This window comes from Coregonus clupeaformis, unplaced genomic scaffold (assembly GCF_020615455.1).
Source record: "Coregonus clupeaformis isolate EN_2021a unplaced genomic scaffold, ASM2061545v1 scaf1418, whole genome shotgun sequence".
In the NCBI taxonomy this organism is placed as follows: Eukaryota; Metazoa; Chordata; class Actinopteri; order Salmoniformes; family Salmonidae; genus Coregonus; species Coregonus clupeaformis.
In genome coordinates, this window is record NW_025534872.1 from 75683 (window position 1) to 93738 (window position 18056).

Genomic DNA, 18056 nt, shown 5'->3' on the forward strand with positions numbered 1-18056 from the left:
CTGTGACAGGGAATTGACACGGTCATTTACTGACCCAGATCCAGCCCAGAGAGGCATAGCAAGTCAAGTTAATGTGTCACAGAGGCTATCTGACGCCATTGTGAAATCCTCCATGCCAGGTGGCCTTGAAGGACCTTAAGGGAGGGTTTTATGGTGAAAGGGGCTTATCTAAGGGAACGCTGGAGTATAAGAGGCCTGATGGCTGAGACGGCGTGGACATGCTGTTAAAGCACTGAGCCTCCAGACCATCCGCTCTCATCTTTACCACGTCATCCCGACTTCTTTACCTCCTTTTCCACCTCCAGCACCTCCTTTCTACCCCAGCTACTATTCACCATGGGAGTCGCTTACAGCGTCGAAGAGTAAGTCACAATATTTACTATGGATACCAAACCTGGACACTTGATTTGGAGAAATAAGGGTTTTGTAAAGACAAATCTTGCCCTTTCTTTGCCAGGTTAAAAATGTAATTTAACAAGGGCAATAGGAGGGATTTTGATATTGCAGCTTTTGGGGATTTTCTTGATCGTGGGAATAGCTAGGTCTGTGTCATCTTCAGCTCCAGCCTCTTCTGCATGAGGCTTCAAGTCTTGTTATTGCTCATGCAACAAAATGCATGTGGGTGGTGAGCCACAAGTAGAGGCTACGTATGATATGATAGTGGCATTCCAATGGGCTGTAATCATATAGTTGGACCCTTAATTAGCTTTTTCCTGTAAGAGTTATTTCTGGGAAGAAGCAAAAATACTTGTTTTTCCATGCAGAAATTGGTTCACTTTAGGCTTGTTTAAAGATTTCTGGCTTGTGGTTGTTAGATTAGATTGTGTTTCAATCATATTGAAGAGGAGTGTGTGGGTGTTTGGTGAAACATATATTACATAATATGAAGTACATAAACAATATATTTATGTATTTTGTATGTGATTGCCTCCTCAGGGTTGACCACCTCTACACCAAGGACAACAACATTAGACACTGCAAGAATCCCCGCTACCTGGTAGTGGAGAACGACAAGCTAGCTGTGATTGACAAGTTATTCCACGACCCTGCTGCCCCTGCCGCCAAAAACTGGGAGGTGAGTTCTGACTCAAGGATCTAAAGATGTGGCATTGCATTCAACCACCTCTATCTCTAATGCAATGAGAGCAGTTTCTCATTATAAATAATGGATTAGACAAACTATACAAGTATTAAATAATAGATTTAAGCAAGTTTGAAACTATTTTTATTTGACATTTAATTATCCAGGTTAGGTTCGTTGTGATGAAATATCTATGAACTATTGTTGCTGCAAGGCACAGATTTGTTAGCCATTTTGTTAGCCATTTTGGTACCAGTCTTCTTCTCCTAACATTTTACTCTTTGCCACTTCTTCTCATATGCTAAACATGTTTGGCATATGGCACGGAGTACAAGGAGTGGAAGGTTAGCAAACACAGACTAGTACCCAGGCTACAGAATTGTTGGCTCACTGCCATGAGTAAAACCATGACGTATTTTGACAGTTAGCTCAAACCTGGCGAAAACCCCATATATGGGCATACTTCCCGTAATTCAGTTTGCTGCAACTGCCATCCTGCTTTTTGAGAAAGGAATCTGAAACACAAAACTAAGGTTTCCACAAGCAGGGCTGCTATCAGCCAATGAGATTTAGGGGTATGGAAGTTGAATGAAGTAAGAGAGAGCATTTGATGGGTGGATACAGGTTATCAGTTCACACTCTTGCCTGTGCCTGTGGTACATACAGTATCATATACTGAGGCTATTGTGTTACATTATTAGTATACATGAGTTGTGTTAGACTAAGAGGAATATTAGTAAACATGAGATCAATGCAGGAGAACATAAAGGTGCTTTACTTTGTAAACAAAGGTATGGAGCCATATGTACAGGTGGGTTGCTAACTATACTCTGATTTTTGTAAATTGTCATGTTTAGCGTGAGATAATGTACTAGTATGTATGCCGTTTTTGTTCGTATTTTTAGAAACACACCTTTAGTATGACCTAAATCTGTGAAGAGTAGTTTTAGGGTGGTCTGCAAAAATGTTAATTTCTTGGTGATAGAAGGGTTGAAGAAATTATTGTATTTAGTCTTTTATCACCCACCCTCCCTCACTAGTACTGATTGTGGGTGTAATTTCATGTTTTATGTGTGTTTGTGTTTGAGTCAGTTAAGCACTCAGCCTTATGTTTTACAATATCAGTGTGGTTAAGAAACTCACAGCAGAGAGAAAAATAGTGTGTTTTAACAGAGATGTGGTTTCATGTCCAAATCATCCCAAAGTGTCTGAAATTGATTGTGTACCTTAATAAAGTTACTTTAAGATAATTTGAACATGAAAGCGAAAATGTATAATATCGGGGACATAACCAGTATGTCATTTTGTAATTTGGGTGAACTTTCCACTTAACAGAGTTTGTGGTTATTTCCTTGCAGATCATCACAGTGAAGGATTCAGTGAAGCGTCGACGGAGTGTGTGCAGCTCAGTGGAGAGTAACCGCTCTGAGGACGAGGAACCTGAGGACTTGCTTCCTGTTCTCAGAAACCACAGCCAGCTCCTCAACGACCACCACATTGAGAGTGTGAGTTACTGTTAAACTACACTACAATAAAACACTGTGGCTAATACAGTCAATTCTGGCACATTTACATAAATGTTGATGAAGGTGCTTTGTACCTGTCAAATAAACCTAATGAAGTGTAGTACATGTAAAGTAAAAGTAAAGCAATCATCTCACAGCACTATATAAGCTACACTGCCAGCTCATGGGAGGAACTTAGTGCTTTGGTTTGTTTGATATGTACAAAGCTAAATATGGGAATTTTTTTTTGTTCCGGGCAATTAAAGTGCACATACTCATCTCAGCAATACACAGCTTTGACATGTGAGTTTAAATGGGACCTTTCCTCATCCTCCATATCATCCTCTGTTTCTGAAACCCACAGCTAGCCAATCACATGCCAGCAAGGACACAGGGGTATCCATGGAATCTGGTCTACAGCACAGCCATTCATGGCACCAGCCTGAAGACTCTGTACAGGCAAATGGCCCAAATCGACAGTCCTGTGCTTCTGGTCATCAAAGACATGGAAAAAAAGGTAGACATCTCAACAACACACTGTTCTACATGACTGACATCTAACATACTATTACATCCATGTACTGCTATTACATTGTTATTACATCCCAGTAAAATGCTAATAGGTTTGTTTTCCTCTCTCTCAGGTGTTTGGTGCCTTCTCCTCCCATCCCTTCAGAGTGAGTGACTGTTGCTATGGAACAGGAGAGACTTTTGTCTACAGCTTCGACCCTGAATTCAAGGTAACACTGCATACTGTTGTGTGCACGGCTTTGTCCAAAATGGCATCCTATTCACTATATAGTCCACTTCTACGTTTGACCAGAGCTTACGTTTGTACTATAGGCAATAGGGTGTCATTTCAGAGACAGCCCCTGTCTTTGTAGTTAATAGGCTGTGATCCACTTCACAGTGTCATTCACCTGACGGTTGTGATGGGTGGCTTTAATCTGACACCTCTCTCTTCACACAGGCATACAGGTGGAGTGGTGAGAACTCGTACTTCATCAGGGGCCATATGGACTCTCTACAGATTGGTGGAGGAGGGTAAGTGTTCAGAATTTCCTTTATTAGAAATACCTAACCCATTATCATCTAAAAGTACATCTAGTTAGCTTCCACAAACTCATTGATGTCTACAGATCAGATAGGCTAAACCACATCCTTTGGCTCTGGTCTGATATATGTTTCTCTTGTTGACCTCTAGGGGGCGTTTTGGCCTGTGGCTGGATGCTGATCTGTACCACGGTGCCAGCTACGCCTGTCACACCTTCAACAACCAGCCCCTGTCTACCCAGCAAGACTTCACAGTGCAGGACCTGGAGGTCTGGACAGTCCAGTGAACAGAGCGAGACACTGAGAGACTCAGAAGCGGAAAAGAGAGAGAGAAAAAAGCCAGAGCCATGTCTATCTATCTATGGTTTACAACATGGCTTTACTTGTGTTCAGTGAGGTTTAGCCTGTGTTCAAGCGGTTAGAGTACAGTAAGCCTAGTACAGTAAGCTTGGTTTATCCAGTGATTGTATATGAATGGACAAAGCCATCAATCATGTGACACCAGTCATTGTAGCCTCCTGTAGCTCAGTTGGTAGAGCATGGCGCTTGCAACGCCAGGGTTGTGGGTTCGATTCCCACGGGGGGCCAGTATGAAAAATATATGCACTCACTAACTGTAAGTTGCTCTGGATAAGAGCGTCTGCTAAATGACTCAAATGTAAAATGTAATTCCTATGTGAAAACTCAATAGTGCATTAGATGCCAAGGAAGTCCGTTATGATGGCGTCTCACGTGGGAGAATTACGTAGGCATAACGTGCTTAGTTTGAGCTACTCCAGAAAGTGACGTTGCAGGCTAGCTCAGTACTGCCCCCTCTCATTGAGTATTTCACTTTAAAGGCAGAATGGGGTAATGTCCTGTAGCTCAGTTGGTAGAGCATAGTGCTTGCAATGCCAGGGTTGTGGGTTCAATTCCCACGGGGGGCCAGTATGAAAAATGTATGCACTCACTAACTGTAAGTCGCTCTGGATAAGAGCATCTACTAAATGACTAAAATGTAAATGTAATAACTTATTCTGTGTGCGAGTTTAAAATAATCGGTTCAAGCACATACATATGGTGTAATATAAGCAATTATTAGTACAATTTTTTTTTTTATTTTTTTTTTTTTATTTACACGAAGATTGACCATGAAGATTGCCATCTTCCCATTCAATATAATTTGGGCTCCCGAGTGGCGCAGCGGTCTAAGGCACTGCATCTCAGTGCTAGAGGCGTCACTACAGACCCTGGTTTGATTCCAGGCTGTATCACAATCTGGCTGTGATTGGGGGTGGCACACAATTGGCCCAGCGACGTCCGGGTTTGGCCGGGGTAGGCCATCATTGTAAATAAGAATTTGTTCTTAACTGACTTGCCTAGTTAAAGAAAAGTTAAATAAAAAAATAATTAAAAATAATGGGGATCCTGTGTGCTGCAATCAAGGCAGTACTGTGGTTGGCCTTGAATGAGAGGGAGCAGTCTATCTCCCCTGGGTTTGACCTATGTATAACCTGGTCTAGTGACTTTTAGGCTGGTTTTACCAGTGCGTAACCTATTATACCAGCATTAACTCAGGTTTTATCTGTGTTTTGCCTGGTTAACTGAGGACTGTATGGTGAGAGATAGACAGGCTGTTTTACAGGGTCCTACTGTTTGCTGCTCAATAACTGCTACTGAACAAGCTCTGTCCAATACCAGCATTACAACTGGTTCTAAACATCTAAGCTTTAAACCCTCCATCAATCCTTTGTTATGGACAGCATTTACAAACCAAAGCCCATTTTAGAGTAAGATCCTATTCTCATTACAATTCCATCATAAGCTTTAAACTTTATAGAGGCTAAGATGAACACACTACTGAACTACCCAACTAATTTAAACTACTATTTTGTATTTATTTATTTGTCTGTGTTACAAGGGTATAACATCAGATGCCCACTAGGGATTCCTCACACACACAACATTCAGGTCCACACACAACTACTCAGGCAGAGTACTGTCTCTTAGAGCTGCTAAAAGCACCTGTGGAAATAAAACCTTTAGAAATACCTGCAAGTCCATTCACCTGTGGCCTCTAATGGTTTGTACTAAAGGTATGGGTTTAAATCCTATGTTAAATGTTCTCTTACATTTCTAAAAGAGAATATGAAAGTTGGATATAAGATAGACCAATTGTTTTAATTTGGCGTCTTTTTCACATTCCCTTGATGTTTTTTTATATTTGCTATAACATTATATATAGATATATTGAAAGAAATGTTATCCAGGGAAGTATTGTGTTTTGTTTGCTTTGTTCTGTTGAGTCTGCAATGATGTATGTTTTTCTGTATGTGTGCTGTACAGTGCTGGCACTGTTAATGGTTCCTTATTAAAATCCTGTATTTCCAGGTGACAAAAAAGTTATTTAAAACTGTGTGATTATGTGACTGATTGTTATAAACTCAATAAGCATCATTGCCTGAAATAGTAAAACTAATATTAATCTAATTAAAAACAATATAAAAGCAAGATTTACGATAACAAAAGGACATATTACATGTTTTAGATTAACCCAGTAGTTTGAACTATCATGCTAGATTACCCAGTCCTTTCTGAATGTTGAAATGAAGCTAGCAATAGGTAGCCTAAGGCCACCTCAGTAATCACACATAAGTAATTGTACAAGTATTGGCTTTGAAATAAATTATAAAATGTCACAGCATTTATTTACATCTTGTTGTACTGTCAAAGAAAGGATGTTTGTTTAATGAAAATGACAACTGCAATCTCAAAAGCTAGGCCTACATATAAGGCAGCATAATGTGCTTTTGCAACAGCTAATGCTGATCCAAATAAAATACAAAATACCTAAGTTGAGCACATCTTTACTGTAAATAGTAAAGAGGAGTTAGATAAACTAAGCTAAAGACTATGACCAGTTCAAAGTTGCAGCCATGAGTCAGAAAGAAAAATAAATAAGTGAATCTGTATCGTTCTTTTCCTAGGTCTGGCAGCTGCTGCAGCACATTGATAGGGATCATTCAAATTTCACGAAAATGGCTTAAAAAATCCCATCTTCAAATAATTTGGGCAAATACAAAAATGCAATATAACCGTTGCATTGACTTATAAATGTTGAAGAAGTGGCAGAAAATAGAAAAGCCTATCTGCTAAATGACTTTTTTATCTAGACTGATTCAGTGAGGGAGGTGTTTCATTGCCGCTATCAGGTGGTAATTAGTGCGTACTGCCAAGTTCGGTAATTGTTTGCTTTTCCCTTCGACTCGATGACGATAACCGCTTGATCCACTTGTATTCCTTCGATGATGACAGGTCCCAGTCTCACCGACAATATGGTTTCCACTAGTTCCCACAGCCACAAAGTCAAAATTGGCTAGGCATAAGGTTAGCAGTGTGGTTAAGGTTAGGTTTTAAATCACATTTTATGAAAATAAATTGTAGAAATAGGCGGGGTTTATGACTCTGTAGCTGTTGTAACGACCAATAAATATGGCAACCAACGAGGGGTCAGAACCTACAAATGTTTATATTTCTAAAACAAACCTAGGTCGAGGCGAAGGATACGACAAGAAATGCATATTCTGCAAGGTTGTCAACAATGAGACGGGCACGGAGCTTCTTCATGTTGTAAGTATGAGTGAATTATTGACACTAAACAAACTAGCTAGCTAGGCTACGTTGTCAGAAAACAGCGACGATGATGACCACTGACAGATAATGACATCTCATTTGAGCTAATCCATTATCCCCTTTGTTCCATGATCATATTTCCATAGCTATTTGGAAACAATATACATTATTGATCCCCAAAATACCGTTTTTAGGCAGGTTAGCTTCCAAACTGAAAACAATGCTGATTGTGACGGACGTCCTAGTTAAACCAGCTAGTGACCACCCCATGTCTTTGGGTTGCTTGACAGGACGAGGAGATCTCGTGCTTCAGGGACATCAAGCCCGGAGCTCCCCATCACTACCTGGTTGTGCCCACGAGACATGTTGGAAACTGTAAATCACTCAGTAAAGAGCACGTGTCATTAGGTATGCAATTTTAAAGTCCAGTTTTAAGTAGTGTGTGTGTGTGTGTGTGTGTGTGGACTGATTATTCTGCTGTGTCTGTGATCAGTAAAAAAGATGGTGGAGACAGGGATGGAGATCCTCAAGAAGAACAATGTCTTAGACCTCAGCGATGTCAGGTATGATGACCAACATTCACTCCAGCCAATGTCACATGATTCAAATGAAGGAGCGTTTCTCAATCTTCAGATATTATTAGGGCTGTGACAATACCAGTATCAAGATGTCACGGTTTCGGCCGAGGCTGCTCCTCCTCCTTGCTCGGGCAGACTTCGGCGGTCGTCGTCCCCGGAGTACTAGCTACCACTGTTGTATGTTTTCGATGTTCGTTTGGTTTTGTCTGATTGTGTACACCTGTTATCGTTTAGTGTTTATTATGTGTCCTATAAGTTCTCGTTTTGTTAGTCATGTGTTGTGTGTGATTGCTCCATCTGTCGTCTGTTGACTGTGCGTGTTTTTGCTCCTTTGTTTAGGAGAGTTTGTCGCACGTGTGTGCGCGTTAGTTTGCTCTGTGTTAGTTTACGCGTGTTGCGTAATCGCTCGTCTCCGGGCTCGTTGAGGCTTGTTTCTTGTTTTGTTTTACTAAAGTCTGTTGGACTAAGCTTCTGTGTCCTGCGCCTGATTCCTGCACCACATTCCACATACAGCACTCCTGACAGAATCACACACCAACGATGGAATCAGCAGGCGCAGCAGCAGCACCCGAGTCACTGGAGGAGCGCGTCCGCGAACAGAACGACCAGATCCTTCGCATCGGGACCGCCCTTCAGGAAGTTATCGACACTCTGCACCGATGGGATAACAGAGGGACACCCACACCTCCACCTACCTTGCCATCACCATCGGCCAGTCCGCCCATCCAAGCTCCGGAACCCAGTGGGATTCGGCTCTCGCTCCCGAGGGCGTATGATGGCACCGCTGCCGGGTGTCAGGGTTTCCTCCTGCAGGTGGAACTCTACCTGGCCACCGTACACCCGGCGCCCTTGGGACACGAGAGCGTTTCCGCCCTCATCTCCTGTCTCACCGGCAAGGCGTTGGAGTGGGCCAACGCCGAATGGAGGAGGATAGACGCCGCCACGATCACATACGCGGAGTTCTCCCGCCGCTTCAAGGCCGTGTTCGACAATCCACCTGAGGGGAAGGCGGCGGGGAAGCGTCTATTCTACTTCCGGCAGGGGAAGAGGAGCGCCCAGGAGTTCGCTTTAGAATTCCGGACTCTAGCGGCGGATGCAGGGTGGAATGAGCGGGCCCTCATCGATCACTACCGTTGTAGTCTACGGGAGGACGTCCGTCGAGAGCTGGCCTGCAGGGATACCAGCCTCACGTTCGACCAGTTGGTGGACATGTCCATCCGGCTGGACACCCTGCTGGCCACCCGCGGACGTTCCGAGTGGGGTTCGTCCATTCCACCCTCCAGCATCTCCGAGCCGAGCCCTATGGAGCTCGGGGGTGCTGGCGCTAGAGAGAGGAGGGAAGGAGCACGAGGGGGGCCGCCCCTGCACCAACTGTGGCCGTGGAGGACACACCGCGGCTAGGTGCTGGGGAGGGTCTCCTAGGGGAGAAGACGGCAGGCCACGCACTGGGGAGTCCTTCCAGGTGAGTAGGCGTCCCACTTACCCAGAGCTCTCTGTTGTGCACTTCTGTATATCTGTGCGATTTCCACAGGTAGCACCTCATTCCCATCATAAGGCGCTAGTAGATTCAGGCGCAGCTGGGAATTTTGTTGATCGAATGTTTTGTTTAGAATTAGGGATTCCCCTTCTTCCTGTTGACGTCCCATTTCCCGTTCATGCCCTAGATAGCCGTCCGTTGGGATCGGGGTTGATCAGGGAGGTCACAGCGCCACTTAGGATGTGTACGCAGGGGGGTCATGAGGAAACTATCCAGCTATATCTGATCGACTCTCCTGCGTATCCGGTGGTGCTGGGAATTCCCTGGTTGAGTACCCATAATCCGTCTATTTCGTGGCAACAGAGGGCTCTTAAGGAGTGGTCTGCCCAGTGTGAGGGGCGATGTTTGGGTGTTTCCGTGGGGGCGACCTCAGTGGAGAGTCCAAACCAGGTGTCCGCACTGCGCATTCCCACTGAGTATGAGGATTTGGCACTTGTGTTCAGTAAATCGAGGGCGACGCGTTTGCCTCCTCATAGACAGGGGGACTGTGCGATAGACCTCCAGGCAGGAGCAGCGCTTCCACGGAGCCATGTGTATCCTCTGTCCCAAGAGGAGAAGAGGGCTATGGAGACTTACATTGCCGAATCTCTGAGACAAGGATACATACGGCCCTCCACTTCTCCTGTGTCCTCAAGCTTCTTTTTTGTGAAGAAAAAGGATGGAGGGTTGCGCCCGTGCATTGATTACCGTAGTCTCAATCAGATCACTGTGAAGTACAGTTATCCACTCCCTCTGATTGCGACTATGACAGAGTCTTTGCACGGAGCCCGTTTCTTCACAAAACTGGATCTCAGGAGCGCATATAACTTGGTGCGCATTAGGGAGGGCGATAAATGGAAGACGGCATTTAGTACCACCTCGGGTCATTACGAGTATCTCGTCATGCCATACGGGTGGATGAATGCTCCTTCAGTCTTCCAATCCTTCGTGGATGAGATCTTCCGGGACATGCAGGGACAGGGTGTGGTCGTGTACATAGATGACATCCTGGTGTACTCGTCTACCCGAGCCGAGCATGTAGCCCTGGTGCGTCGAGTGTTGGGTAGGCTGTTGGAGCATGACTTGTATGTCAAGGCAGAGAAATGTCTGTTTTTCCAGGAGTCCATCTCCTTCCTGGGCCATCGATTGTCCGCGTCAGGGGTGGAGATGGAGATTGACCGCGTTTCAGCCGTGCGTAATTGGCAGACTCCAACCATGGTTAAGGAAGTGCAGCGTTTTTTGGGTTTTGCCAATTACTACCGGAGGTTTATCCGGGGTTTTGGACAGGTAGCAGTTCCCATCACCTCCCTGCTGAAGGGGGGCCCGGTGCGTTGCAGTGGTCAGCTGAGGCGGACAGGGCGTTTGGTAAACTAAAGGACCTGTTCACCTCTGCTCCGGTGCTGGCGCATCCGGATCCCACTTTAGCGTTCCAGGTGGAGGTGGACGCGTCAGAGGCCGGTATTGGGGCTGTACTGTCTCAACGCTCAGGCACGCCCCCTAAACTCCGGCCCTGCGCTTTTACTCTAAGAAGCTCAGCCCGGCGGAGCGTAATTATGACGTGGGGGACAGGGAGCTGCTAGCCGTGGTTCAAGCCCTAAAGGTGTGGAGGCATTGGCTTGAGGGGGCTCAACACCCTTTTCTCATTCTGACTGACCATCGTAACCTGGAGTACATCCGGGCAGCTAGGAGACTGAACCCTCGTCAGGCTAGGTGGACCATGTTTCTGGCCCGGTTTGTGTTTAAGCTCACTTACATCCCAGGGTCCCAGAACGGTAAGGCAGACGCCCTGTCCCGGCAATATGACACAGAGGAGAGGTCCATTGATCCCACTGCCATACTGCCGGAGTCTTGTCTGGTGGCGCCGGTGGTGTGGGAGGTCGATACGGAAATCGAGCGGGCATTACGCACCGACCCTACTCCTCCAGAGTGTCCAGTGGGGTGGACGTACGTTCCGCTCGAGATTCGGGATCGTCTCATATATTGGGCTCATACGTCACCCTCCTCTGGACATCCTGGTATTGGCCGGACAGTGCACTGTCTTAGCGAAAAGTACTGGTGGCCAACATTGGCTAAGGACGTGAGGGTTTATGTCTCCTCCTGCTTGGTGTGCGCTCAGTGTAAGGCGCCTAGACACCTGCTAGTTGTCCGCGTCAGGGGTGAAGATGGAGGTTGACCGGGTGTCAGCCGTACGTAATTGGCAAATCCCAACCACCGTTAAAGAGGTGCAGCAGTTCTTGGGTTTTGCGAATTACTACCGGAGGTTTATCCGGGGTTTTGGACAGGTGGCAGCTCCCATAACGTCTCTTCTGAAGGGGGGCCCGGTGCGCATGCAGTGGTCAGTGGAAGCGGACAGGGCTTTTGGGAGACTGAAGGCCCTGTTTACTTCGGCTCCGGTGCTTGCGCATCCGGATCCTGCCTTACCATTTCAGGTAGAGGTGGACGCGTCTGAGGCCGGTATAGGGGCCGTGCTATCTCAACGGTCCGGCACGCCACCTAAACTCCGCCCCTGTGCTTTTTACTCCAAAAAGCTCAGCCCGGCGGAGCGTAATTATGACGTAGGTGACAGGGAGCTGTTAGCCGTGGTTCAAGCCCTAAAGGTGTGGAGGCATTGGCTTGAGGGGGCTCAACACCCTTTCCTCATTTTGACTGCCCACCGTAACCTGGAGTACATTCGGGCAGCTAGGAGACTGAACCCTCGCCAGGCTCGGTGGAACATGTTTCTAACCCGGTTTGTATTTAAGATCACGTACATCCCTGGGTCCCAGAACGGTAAGGCAGACGCCCTGTCCCGGCGGTATGACACAGAGGAGAGGTCCGTTGAACCCACTCCCATACTGTCGGAGTCTTGTCTAGTGGCACCGGTAGTGTGGGAGGTCGATGCTGAAATTGAGCGGGCGTTGCGTACCGACCCTAGCCCTCCACAGTGTCCGGTGGGTCGGACGTACGTTCCGCTCGAGGTTCGGGATCGACTTATTTATTGGGCTCACACGTCACCCTCCTCTGGACATCCAGGTATTGGCCGGACAGTGCACTGCCTTAGCGCTAAGTACTGGTGGCCAACGTTAGCCAGGGATGTGAGGGTCTATGTCTCCTCCTGTTCGGTGTGCGCCCAGTGTAAGGCGCCCCGACATCTGCCCAGGGGTAAGTTACAACCCCTGCCCGTTCCACAACGACCCTGGTCTCACCTCTCGGTGGATTTTGTTTCAGACCTTCCCCCCTCTCAGGGGAATACCACTATACTGGTCGTTGTGGATCGGTTCTCTAAAGCCTGTCGTCTACTCCCAATGCCGGGTCTTCCTACTGCCTTACAGACCGCTGAGGCACTATTCACCCACGTCTTCCGGCATTACGGGGTACCCGAGGATATAGTGTCTGATCGAGGTCCCCAGTTCACCTCCCGAGTCTGGAGAGCGTTCATGGAGCGCTTGGGGGTCTCGGTGAGCCTTACCTCGGGGTACCACCCGGAGAGCAATGGGCAGGTAGAACGTGTGAACCAGGATGTGGGTAGGTTTCTGAGGTCGTATTGCCAGGGCCGGCCGGAGGAGTGGGCGAGGTATATTCCCTGGGCAGAGATGGCCCAGAACTCTCTCCGCCACTCCTCCACCAAACTAACCCCTTTCCAATGTGTGTTAGGTTACCAGCCGGTTCTGGCACCGTGGCATCAGAGCCAGATCGAGGCCCCTGCGGTGGATGAGTGGGTAAGGCGCTCGGAGGAGACGTGGAACGCTGCACACGTCCATCTGCAGCGGGCCATCTGTCGACAAAAGGCGAGCGCCGATCTCCACCGCAGTGAGGGGCCGGTGTACGCACCTGGAGATCGAGTCTGGCTCTCGACCAGAAACCTACCCCTCCACCTGCCCTGCCGGAAGCTGGGTCGGCGGTTTTTAGGGCCTTTTAAAGTCCTGAGGAGATTGAACGAGGTGTGTTACAGGTTACTACTGCCTATTGAGTATAAGAATATTAACCCTTCGTTCCATGTGTCTCTTCTCAGGCCGGTGGTAGCTGGTCCACTCCAGGACAATGAGATCAGAGAGACTCCTCCGCCCCCACTGGACATCGAGGGGGCTCCGGCATACACAGTTCGGTCCATCTTGGATTCGAGACGTCGGATGGGGGGTCTCCAATATCTTGTGGAGTGGGAGGGGTACGGCCCGGAGGAGCGGTGCTGGGTGCCGAGGAGGGACATCCTAGACCCGTCTCTCCTGACAGAGTTCCACCGTAGTCACCCTACGCTCCCTGCTCCGCGTCCTCCTGGTCGTCCCCGAGGCCGGGGTCGGCGCACGGCTGGAGCCGTGCGTCAAGGGGGGGGTACTGTCACGGTTTCGGCCGAGGCTGCTCCTCCTCCTTGCTCGGGCAGACTTCGGCGGTTGTCGTCCCCGGAGTACTAGCTACCACCGTTGTATGTTTTCGATGTTCGTTTGGTTTTGTCTGATTGTGTACAACTGTTATCGTTTAGTGTTTATTATGTGTCCTATAAGTTCTCATTTTGTTAGTCATGTGTTGTGTGTGATTGCTCCATCTGTCGTCTGTTGACTCTGTGTGTTTTTGGTCCTTTGTTTAGGAGAGTTTGTCGCACGTGTGTGCGCGTTAGTTTGCTCTGTGTTAGTTTACGCGTGTTGCGTAATCGCTCGTCTCCGGGCTCGTTGAGGCTTGTTTCTTGTTTTGTTTTACTAAAGTCTGTTGGACTAAGCTTCTGTGTCCTGCGCCTGATTCCTGCACCACATTCCACATACAGCACTCCTGACACAAGATATGTTTTCCATGGCAAAAAACGAAACACAAAGCAGACCAAACTCTTTGGTCCTTTAAAAACCTGCTGTATGTAAAATATTGTGTGATATAGCTTGAAGAATGAACACATGTGACTAGATGACAACATAATGATGTCTGTTTACAACATTAGGGCTGTTTTCCTAAATAAGTTAAATCTACTTTGTATTTTTATTTCTTTGCCACGATACTAACGAGTGTCACAATACTGGTATCGTCCCGGCCCTTTTAACAAGTGGCTCCAATTGTATAGGCCAAATTTATTTCAACTGAGACCGTATTTGCTATGCATGCATAGTTGATGGGTTTGGCTCAATGAAATGACATACAACGGCAAATCACATTCAGCATTCTGTAGATTTTAGCATTTTAAACATGCTGCTGTTGTCACAGCAGATCATGCAGAGACAAGAAAACAAAACATTATTGTCTGCTTCTGTCTACAGGTTTGGCTTCCACTGGCCCTCATTCTGTTCTGTCTCTCACCTGCACCTCCATGTGTTGGCACCCGCCAGTCAGATGGGCTTCATGTCCCGCCTCTTCTACAGACCCAACTCCTATTGGTTTGTCACGGTTAGCCCCTTTCAAATGGCCATTGTAGTACAGTAGCTAACTGACAGAATTTGTATGATAAATGTTTCACTATTTACCCCACATTGTGTCTGTTCTGTGGTTATATTATCCACCTATAAAGTTCTGTGTCCTTACAGTACCAAAGTCGGGAAAGAAAAGTCATTTTCCTTGCCTTGCTTCCTTGACAGCACCTGGACACCAACACATCAACTGGTGTTGCTCAGTCCCCTCCTGTACTCTCTGTTCACCCATGACTGCATGGCCAGGCACGACTCCAACACCATCATTAAGTTTGCCGACGACACAACAGTGGTAGGCCTGATCACCGACAACGATGAGACAGCCTATAGGGAGGAGGTCAGAGATCTGGCCGTGTGGTGCCAGGACAACAACCTCTCCCTCAACGTGACCAAGACAAAGGAGATGATTGTGGACTACAGGAAAAAAAAGAGGACTGAGCACGCCCCCATTCTCATCGACGGGGCTGTAGTGGAACAGGTTGAGAGCTTCAAGTTCCTTGGTGTCCACATCACCAATGAACTATCATGGTCCAAACACACCAAGACAGTCGTGAAGAGGGCACGACAAAGCCTATTCCCCCTCAGGAGACTAAAAAGATTTGGCATGGGTCCTCAGATCCTCAAAAAATTCTACAGCTGCACCATCGAGAGCATCCTGACTGGTTGCATCACCGCCTGGTATGGCAGCTGCTTGGCCTCTGACCGCAAGGCACTACAGAGGGTAGTGCGTACAGCCCAGTACATCACTGGGGCAAAGCTTCCTGCCATCCAGGACCTCTATACCAGGCGGTGTCAGAGGAAGGCCCTCAAAATTGTCAAAGACTCCAGCCACCCTAGTCATAGACTGTTCTCTCTGCTACCGCACGGCAAGCGGTACCGGAGTGCCAAGTCTAGGTCCAAAAGACTTCTCAACAGCTTCTACCCCCAAGCCATAAGACTCCTGAACAGCTAATCATGGCTACCCGGACTATTTGCACTGCCCCCCACCCCCCATCCTTTTACGCTGCTGCTACTCTGTTAAGTATGTATGCATAGTCACTTTAACTCTACCCACATGTACATATTACCTCAACTACCTCAACTAGCCGGTGCCCCCGCACATTGACTCTGCAACGGTACCCCCCTGTATATATAGCCTCCCTACTGTCACTTTATTTTACTTCTGCTCTTTTTTTCTCAACACTTTTTTTGTTGTTGTTTTTATTCTTACTTTTTTTTGTTTAAAATAAATGCATTGTTGGTTAAGGGCTGTAAGTAAGCATTTCACTGCAATGTCTGCACCTGTTGTATTCGGCGCATGTGACCAATAAAATTTGATTTGATTTGATTTGATTTGTTTGGGAAAGAGGGCTCTATTTTTAAACATGGAGTTAGACACTCTAGTCTGGCAGCTGATGAACAGCTCCATTGTTCCTCACTCTTCTAACAGCTATTTTCTCTGTTACTCTGGCTGTTGTGTTGTCATCTGTTAAGAGTCAGTCAGCCAACACTGATCTCTCTGCATTATCACTGCCAGCTTTCATGGACAATTAACTCCCTGTGGAGACTACTGGGCTGGGGAAATCTGTTGGGATGAGACGACTGAAGGTGACTAAAGCCCCAAATACACCGGACAAGGAAACCTGTTTTTACCTGGGTCTGCCTTCGGTGTATATGGGTCTTCCCAGGTTAAAGGATGGCCATCTTTACAGTATGTCAGGGACACTCACCCATATCAGTCTATTCCCAACAGGTTGGTTAGCAGGCTCTCACCTCATGCAAGAGCCTTTGTTTTTCTACCTATAGATACACTACATGAGCGTGACAATGGACTGGCAATTCAGACATCATAAAGCCATGAAGAAGCCATGAATTGTCGTTTATTTATTCCTGTACTATGTGTGTTTGTCTCCTGCAGGCAGACCAGTTGATTCAGCAGCTGAACTCTAAGGGAGAGACCAACTGAGTGTTGGGTTGCAGTCTAGGCTGGTCCAGTGAGAGACTGGGTTACCTTACTGGTAGTGAAGTGAGCAGGTCAGGACTGGTCTGGTCTCCCTCTGTGGTTCTCTGTGTGAGTATACTGAACTCCCTAGCAGGTTACAGTGAGACTAGTGATGATGGTACAAATCAACTCAACTGAGGTTTTTAATTCTAGTATCAAGCTGAACAGCCTAATCAGAAATTAAGCTAAATATTTTTTCCTTCCTTGTTATTTTAAATACTTTTGTGAAAATGGCCAATAGTTACGCTTTTCTTTTTTGTTGTACAGAAAATAAAATGGTAATGACTGGAATGATTTTGGAGTCATTTTTCCCTTGGTAAAGAAAGATATCAAAAGTGATACAAATATACATGTTTGTGTATAGGCTACATTATTAATGTAAAGAACGATTAGTAACGTAAAGGCATTCCTAAGTGATCATAACCAGGAGACCTGAGAGTGGTAAGTGAATGGGATGTATTGGGACTGGGAAACATACTGTAAGTCTCATTGCAGGATACCTTTGATAAAGATGACTAATGCATGTGCATTGTGCCACTGGCTTGCATCCCAAAGGGCACCCTTTTCCCATAGGGCTCAAAAGTAGTGCAATATATAGGGAATAGGGTGCCATTCGCAATGCAGTCACTGTCAACAGGATCCCGTATTATGAGGTATAATAACTGAAAGCAGACACACGTAATGAGAAGTATGAGCTTTTTTAGGCCCCAGTCAAGTGGTCAGAAAAGCAACTGTTTTGCATGAATGGTAATAAATAATCATATACGGTCAGTCTATACAAAGAGTCCAATGTAAGTGTACCCTGGAGTGTGGAGGTTTAATATATGCACTGAATATTACCTACATTACTAATTCACCAAGATACATAATAGTAGGAGCTCAGTCATCCATAAACAATTGTTTCTTGAGTCACACATTCTTTTAACACAATACACTACATTAACTGTGTTATTTGATTATGAATGTTGAAGAGTGATTCTAAATTTTTTGTTATGCACTGCAGCCCGATGGAACACTCAATGAAGTAATGTATGTTGAGTGTATGCTGCGGCATGAAATGGAGAGCTTCATGTGTTTGTATTTATTGGTTGACGTATCGCTGTAAAATAATCTCAACATGTATGTATATAATGGTTGTACATGGTTAGGTTAAATAAATTATGCATTGCTGCCTCCACTAGGGTATCAAATTTCCTTCCTGCTCTGTCATTAATGGGAAACATCATTCAGTAACACTTAATGTAAAGTATGCTGTTATATGTCTTTAAGACTTGATATAACCATTTATGACCCTTTATAATGCCTTATAAAATGTATATGTTATGCAGGCTTTAAATAAAGTGTTACCCATCATACTAATGGAATTG

At 46.2% G+C, this 18056-nt stretch overlaps 2 protein-coding genes across 2 annotated transcripts; both read left to right on the top strand.

The window, feature by feature from the left end:
- Nucleotides 1–207: 207 nt before the first annotated feature.
- On the top strand, nt 208–4224 carry LOC121559776 (nuclear receptor coactivator 7). Its single transcript, XM_041872866.2, has 7 exons — nt 208–362; nt 937–1075; nt 2440–2586; nt 2951–3103; nt 3231–3326; nt 3557–3630; nt 3791–4224. The coding sequence occupies exons 1-7, from the start codon at nt 337–339 to the stop codon at nt 3924–3926; spliced, it is 771 nt and encodes a 256-aa protein (XP_041728800.1). The 5' UTR covers nt 208–336; the 3' UTR covers nt 3927–4224.
- Nucleotides 4225–7023: 2799 nt separating this feature from the next.
- LOC121559777 (histidine triad nucleotide-binding protein 3-like) lies at nt 7024–17903 on the top strand. Its single transcript, XM_041872867.2, has 5 exons — nt 7024–7248; nt 7542–7659; nt 7745–7814; nt 14562–14688; nt 16606–17903. Exons 1-5 carry the CDS (start codon nt 7111–7113, stop codon nt 16651–16653), a joined length of 501 nt encoding a protein of 166 aa, XP_041728801.1. The 5' UTR covers nt 7024–7110; the 3' UTR covers nt 16654–17903.
- The last annotated feature ends 153 nt before the right edge of the window (nt 17904–18056 follow it).

What these genes read in the sequence shown, in the direction of transcription:
- LOC121559777 (XM_041872867.2), top strand. Translation starts at nt 7,111, where the DNA reads ATGGCAACCAACGAGGGGTCAGAACCTACAAATGTTTATATTTCTAAA. An exon ending in TAAAGAGCACGTGTCATTAG is followed by an intron (nt 7,660 to 7,744) that starts GTATGCAATTTT and finishes GTCTGTGATCAG; the next exon opens with TAAAAAAGATGGTGGAGACA. An exon ending in ACTCCTATTGGTTTGTCACG is followed by an intron (nt 14,689 to 16,605) that starts GTTAGCCCCTTT and finishes TGTCTCCTGCAG; the next exon opens with GCAGACCAGTTGATTCAGCA.
- LOC121559776 (XM_041872866.2), top strand. Translation starts at nt 337, where the DNA reads ATGGGAGTCGCTTACAGCGTCGAAGA. An exon ending in ACGACCACCACATTGAGAGT is followed by an intron (nt 2,587 to 2,950) that starts GTGAGTTACTGT and finishes TGAAACCCACAG; the next exon opens with CTAGCCAATCACATGCCAGC. An exon ending in CTACAGATTGGTGGAGGAGG is followed by an intron (nt 3,631 to 3,790) that starts GTAAGTGTTCAG and finishes GTTGACCTCTAG; the next exon opens with GGGGCGTTTTGGCCTGTGGC.